At 36.3% G+C, this 7,371-nt stretch overlaps 1 protein-coding gene across 1 annotated transcript; it reads left to right on the top strand.

Moving 5' to 3' along the window:
- Positions 1-274: 274 nt before the first annotated feature.
- LOC145016578 (F-box protein At2g27310-like) lies at positions 275-2,112 on the top strand. Its single transcript, XM_078974849.1, has 2 exons — positions 275-1,306; positions 2,011-2,112. Exons 1-2 carry the CDS (start codon positions 275-277, stop codon positions 2,110-2,112), a joined length of 1,134 nt encoding a protein of 377 aa, XP_078830975.1.
- Positions 2,113-7,371: the final 5,259 nt, after the last annotated feature.

Genomic DNA, 7,371 nt, shown 5'->3' with positions numbered 1-7,371 from the left:
AACCAACTACTTTTTAGAAAAAAGCAAACACCAACAAACTTTACATCAATGTAGGGGTTAACTAACATAGGATATTGATAATTTTAGTATTAAATTGTCGTTTTAATATCCATATGGGGTTCAGAATAATGAAAATGATGTTATTTTGCTTAAAATATATACAATCGTTTATTCGTTCGTTCTCATTCACAAATATAACCCCTCCTACATCCCCACCAATTCCCATCCATACCTAAAGGAATCCAAACCAAACCACCACGTCTATTTCTAAATCATGTCCACAAGTCTCGCCAACATCCATCCACACATCATTCAGACTCACATCTTACCACGTCTCGATGGTCCATCTCTCTTGTCCACGGCAACCGCATCCTCATATCTACAAACCCTATGCGCCGATGACAATCTTTGGTCTCATATCTGCAGATCAACATGGCCTTCAACCATCGACCCACGTCTGGATCACCTCATCTCCATCTTCCCCGCCGGTCACCGATCTTTCTTTCAAGACTCTTTCCCGGCTCTAATCACCGACGTCAACCACTACAACACCATTCTTCCCTCCACCTGGTCTTCTTCAAAACCAAATTCATGGTTATGTTCATCTCATCCTTGCCCATCTGAACTCATCTCAGCCATCGATATATGCTACCAAAACGACGTTGTTTACTCAAGAGTTGAGTTCACCGATACCACACATGATTTTCTTTGGTCTCCGTTTTGGGTTGAATTGAAGGACGACCCACCTATCAATAGATTGATACCTGGAATCTCTAGATGGATCGACCTGAAAGTCGACGAGCTTTTAGGAGCCAATAAAGCAACATTATTACACCTGAAGGAATATCTTACATTAAGTTGGATCCTAATTGACCCTACCCGGAAACGGGCAGTTAACTTATCAAGCATGAGACCGGTTAGTGTAATGCAGCATTGGATGACTAATGATAGCCTTCTTGAGTACGTCACCGTTTTACCCGGGTGTTCTATGAATGACATGGTACAATGTAGAATAGAGGTGGCATTGGGTGTGGGTGGTGGAGGGGTGGGATTGTACGTGAAAGAAGTGGTGTTAAAATTTGAGGACTTGCATTGTAGTTGCTTAAATGGAAGGGAGTTTTTGGTAATTTTGCAAAGGGTAATTTGGGAAGAAAGTAATGTGAGAAGAAAAGTGGTCGAGGATGATGAGGAGAGATGGAGGTCTTACCGGAAGTTTAAGGAGATGAAAATAGAGAAAATGTCATGGGTAAAAAAGGAAGAAGAAAAGAAGGAGTTAGCTGTTAGGGTTAATTATATTGGCATGTTGGTTTTTGTTTATCTTTTCTGTTTATTGTTTAATTATATACAGCATAATCAGAGATAATATGAAAAGTTATATATCATAATAAATTGTAAAAAACTCTTTTCAAATTAAGGTTATTGTGAATTTCAAATGATGAAAATCAAATTTTAAAAAACTTCAATAATAAATGATATAAATGATAATATATATTGGAATTTTGATTTTTTTTGAACATATTTTGTTACTTATGTTACCATGATCCTCAATCGGCCCCGTAGTTTACATTCTATTGCAATTTTACCTTTTGCTACACTCCCCTCCCGGTTAGTCAGTTTCGTTTATTAATTGGAACTCCCTTAATGAGTCGTGTGGTTGTCATGTTCTTCACCCTTCTTCCATTCCAAAACTAACAGACTAAGATGCGATGTCTACGGTCTACAGGATCGTTTAATACCTTCGGTAAACATTTTTAGGAAAACCATGTAATGTGCAATTGTGGTTATGTAGTCAAAATGAAGACTTCTACAGGATGTTCATGAAGAGCCCTAACTTATTGGTAGATTCATCTTCCCTAAGAATTTGTGTTTTGCCTAGGGTTCTTTATTGGAATGTACCATTCCTTATTCACGTAGGAGTAATATGACTTGTGATTACTTAAATGGCTTGAACCAGAACTCCCTTGAAAGTGTTATAAGATTTGTCTAAATAACATGAACATGAAATTGTAGGATTGTCATTGCGTTATTATAACATTTGAAGCGGATGACATCAAAGCATGGTTTAAGAAGGAAAGAGATGAAGTGAAGAAGATGTTAATGCAAAGCAAGTAGTTGAATTTTGTTCTTGTACAAGTCATTCTATTCTTGGTGTGTTATTTAGTTATTGTCAAGTTAAAACTCATTTCTTGTTTCTTGTTTGGTTGTGGGCTTAGGGCAGATTCACACAATCAACTATCTATTCGATATTGGTTCATATATAGCTAGTATAAACTAAGTGGTCATAGAAGGAACTGATATTATCATATTCTTTAAAAGAAAATATAGGATTTTCTAAAGGAACACTTTCATCGTATTTCAAAGGACTAATACATTTAACTCTATAAGTACCTAGTGAATACATTAGGGTTATATACATAAGGATCCGACAAACAGTGGGATGTGTGGCCTCCAACTCATTTGTTATTCCTTGTTTGGTTGTGGGCTTAGGGCAGAACCACATAATCGATTCCCTTTTCAATATAGATTGTATATGACATGTATATACTAAGTACTCGTAGAAGGAACTAGTACGAGTCATTTTACTTATCGTTCATTACATATCATGTTTTACAAAGAACAAATAACATGTTTTCTGAAACAAAACACTTATGAACTCACCAAATTTAATGTTGATACTCTTTCAAAACCACTTGTATTCCCAGGACACTAGTAGATAGGTACATGCCCGAGTTCCTAGAAGATGGAGCATAGTAGCTTCAAGTCTATACGTTGTTATTTACTTTTGGAGTCAATCATATATGATTCGAATACAATGTAAACATTTTAATATCAATACAATGGTTGTTGTTGCTTTGATTACTATCATTCAATTGTTGTGATACTATACATGCCGTCCTCCACCCCCGAACGTTTCCATCGTTTCAGTTTGGGGGTGTGACAGATTGGTATCAGAGCATTGTTTATAGTGAACTAAGTATATCAACCTATAAAAGATATACAACTATAAATATAATGGGGCTGAAGTGCTTTGACTAAAAGTATACTTTTAAAATATAAGTATTTTACAAAAAGTATACGAACTAACATACATACAAGAATAAGTATCACAAGAAGAACAAAACAAAAGTATATAGATATTGGACACTACAGTCAAACCTAGGCAGTTATGTAATCTTATTTGGGATAAATATAGCATAATCAACTATCTTTATTTGAGATACAACCAACATGTGTTTGGGAGTGGTAGTGGTGTTGCAACGATTCTGAAACTTACTAATCCTATATACAAAGGATCTCGATTAAGAACAAAACATAAAGTTCAAATACTATTGCAGTATTTTATGATACTATAGAATAACAACAAGAATAAAAGCTTACCAAGTCCATATACGAAGAAACTTTAGAAACAATTATACAATTAAAATAATAGGAGTATTTTAGGCACTATAGCAAACTTATGTGATAATTAAAGACCCTTAATGGCAGGTCTATAGTTGTGAAATTTATGCTTCGAGGGTTATATATAATTGTGATCTTATACACTTAGAATTTGTGATCTTTGATCTACTACCTGTTCCTTGTTTGGTTATAGTTTTAAAGTAGGATCCCTTATTTGAAAGTCTATTTGATCTTGGTTATATACAACTTGCATGCACTGCATGGTTATAGGTGGATCCAATTTGGATCACCAAAAACTTCAAAAGAACTATTTTACTTAATCTCATAATATTCTTTAGACAATCCTATTCTCGCACTAACAACCAAGATAGATATAGCCACTCCACTACAACAACCAACAGAGGAGTTGTAACGTCCGTAGATCCGGGCTAGTCAATTTAGAGATAATAGGGGTCGAAAATGACTTTTCGACAAAATATTATTTAGAATAAATAATTTTGAACCAAGTTGTAGTATATGTCACAAGGTGTCCGTACATATAAAGAACGCCGAAATCCGAGTTATAACGAAGAACTTATGACTCGTCAAAGTTTCGCGAAGGAACCGGCACGGCACCGGGAAGCGTAAAAAGTGAATTTACGATAGAGCGAGATTTAGACTTAGTGATCTAAACAAAAGTAGTAGAATATGTTAAACCGAGAAAATCCATAAAAAGAACGCCCAAATCTGACTTCGTATGAAGAAGTTATGATTTTTCTAAGATTCGGCTTAGCAGTGTACAGCCCGAAACTCGAATTTTAGTTCGATCGGTTTTTGGCTTATGCGACCTAAATGAGAGTTGAAGATCTCATTAATAGGAACTCAACGGTAAAAAGATAGTTGAAAACGGAGTCCGTATGAAGGAGTTACGAATTCTTCGCGGTCATTTAACAGTCTAAAAGCCTCGTACTGTTAAATTTAAGATCGGTCGAGAATTAGCCGACGGAGTCAAAATGAAAGTTGTAGATATTATTTTTACCTACACGTGGATATAAAGAACGTCAAAAACAGAGGTCGTATGTGAAATTTACGGATTTTAGAAGTCGGAAGTGTGCTGTGCGAAAATGGGTGATGTGACACAATCTTGGCCATTGCTTTCTCCCCAAGTCTTGCCACTAGATGGTGACATGTGGCACCAAGTTTAGCCATTTTCACCCTATAAATACCACATCTCCCACCCTCATTTTCTTCACACCTTTCCCATTCTTTCTTCTCTTTACTCTCTCTCTAGAACCTCTCTTTAGCCCCGAAATCCCCTGAAAAGCCTAGAGAACCTCCCTAGTACGAGGCGGAAGCCCCGGAGTGCTCGACGGCTCCGAGAAGAAGAGCTTTTCGGCTCGGAAACGCTGCTCCAAACAAATCTTGGTTTTCTATAAAACTCGTTGTAAGTGAGCTACGACTACGCTATTTTTAATATAGTTTTTATTTAATTATATTAACGTTATTAAGAACATATAATAAATACTTGGGCTATTATTATGGGTTATATAAGTATTTTTTAATGCTTATATAATAGTAATAATAGCTAGACTATTAATTAGTGTCGGCGAATAATAGACTAAAATCTATTGGTGATAATACTAGGTTTCGTCGAAGGAAATTATTTTAAAGTAAACGAAGTGATGACCGAGTACCGAGTCACCACCTTCTCAGGTGAGTGCATGGTCCCTTTCATCTTACACATAGATATGAAGTATTTATTATATAATTTACGTGTTGTGAGTGCATGGTCCCTTTCATCTTACACATAGATATGAAGTATTTATTATATAATTTACGTAACATGTATATTTTTGAACTAGGTGCTCATTAGGTATTTTTGAATTGAGTGTGTTCACTACGTATCTTTGAACTGAGTGTGTTCACTAGGTATTTTGAACTAAGTGTGTTCACTAGTTACTTTTGAACTAAGTGTTTATCAGATGTTACAGACTACGTGTTCACCAGATATATTATATAAGCCTTGGTAATGATGGACTTTGTGTCGATTCCTTAGGATGATCCTTAGGAATAAATAAACGAGGAATAGCTTATTCTTAGGCTAGATCCTTAAGACTAAAGAAGATAATGGGGATGGGTAATTGGGTTGGTTGTTTGATTGTTTAAACATAATAATTATATTATTGTGGGTTGAAAACCCTATGTACTCACCAGGTTTCCTAACCTGACCCACTCAGTTTATTTATATCACAGGTGTTGATATGAAGTCACTTTACACTGAGAGATTTAAAGAGATGTAGATCACCAGTGTAAATAAATGTAAGTTCTGTATATGCTTATGTTCCTGTATTGACGATGACATCCCAAACGTTTTAAAATGAATAAAGTACGTTTTTTCGGAAATGTTTTAATAACGTATTTATCATGTTTTTCTGGGAACAAATTCCACAACATTTTTATTAAAAGAAGAACTCTGATTTTTGTAAAGCATAAACAAAATCGGTCTTTTCTGGCCGTGAAAATGGGGATGTCACAGGAGTCAAGGAAGAACAAGATAGGATTCATAAAGTGGAGAGAAGGGATCAGACGAGGAGTGAAGAACTAGAGAAATCATTGGGGATCATTACCCTATCAGAAACAGACATGCTAGGTTCACTAGGACATTTGGAATCAGACTTTCCATCATGAAGTGATGGAGATCAGTGATAGAATCTGAAGCATGACATAGCAAGGATTCAACACACCTACGTAGAACAAGAACACCATCGGAAAGTAAAGAGACAACAAATTCCCACAGCTGAAAACAGGGCAATCATAATTAGGACAGAGAACATAGGAACCCACTCACGAGATGTGCGAGGAGACACAACACTTTATGCGTCATACTAAGAACTAATAAACTAATTATAACATAGTGAGTTAGTGACTACACTACTCACACTATATGTTAGGCTTACTGCCTCTTTCATAATAACTAGTAATAGTAAACCAGGTCAAAGAACTTCACTAATACGGTGGTCACTATAAAAAATTAATAAGTCTATTTTGCATAGACGTTTGTTATGAATTGTTTTTAGAACACTGTAAAATTCAGAACATAACTCACTCAGAATTAAGATAACTTGGATTCAAATAGTAGATGACTTGTAACCACAACTAAAGACTTACTACCATCTCATCTTATAAACCTTATGGTTAAAAGGTGCCTTTTCGTAGACCTATAGGGTGAGATCATACCAGCACTAATGCACCGGATCCTATCAAAACTCCCTAGCTAAGCGTGTTTGGCCGAAAGAAGTACTAGGATGGGAAAACTTAACACTCGTGCAAAACCTACTTCTACCCACTACCATAACTCCATCTCTACTATGTATAGCAGAAACATTGAGGATAGATCAAAAAAACGAAAAATTTATATATGTGTATATAAATTGTAAGAATGCAACTGAAAATGATCATCGTTACTCACAAGATCGTTTCTCTTCACGCAACAAAATTATGTGGTCACAAGGAGGAAATCAGCCAACCGATGAGACACCAATTCTGTAGATAGACTCCGCTACTTTTCAAACTGCAGTCATAGCAGTCATAACAATCGACATATCACAACTCAATGCTAACAACACCAATGGAAGCGGAAGCAGTGCCGATAGTACTAATCGTGATAACAAACAAGGACACCAGCGAATGTCTACCGACGAGGATATCTCAGACCGCAAACCTAGCAACAAGAAATGTAAATTATGGAACAAGAAAGGGACATATTTGACTCAAGGTCCTGCCAGGAGGCAACGGCCCATGGCTGTCCCTACATCCAAAACAACAGTCACAACATCTACCTCAACATCCACCACCACATATGTCATTCCAGCCCTTGCCAGTCGATATGTTGGAACACTTCCAAAGTGTCACAAGTGCAATTTCCAACACAATGGAGCATGACAGGTGATACATTGCAAGAAATGCAACAGGAAGGGGCACACTGCCCGTTTC

Source organism: Lactuca saligna, chromosome 9 (assembly GCF_052625555.1).
Source record: "Lactuca saligna cultivar CGN05327 chromosome 9, ASM5262555v1, whole genome shotgun sequence".
Taxonomy (NCBI): Eukaryota; Viridiplantae; Streptophyta; class Magnoliopsida; order Asterales; family Asteraceae; genus Lactuca; species Lactuca saligna.
This window is presented reverse-complemented; position numbering and strand designations above follow the sequence as displayed.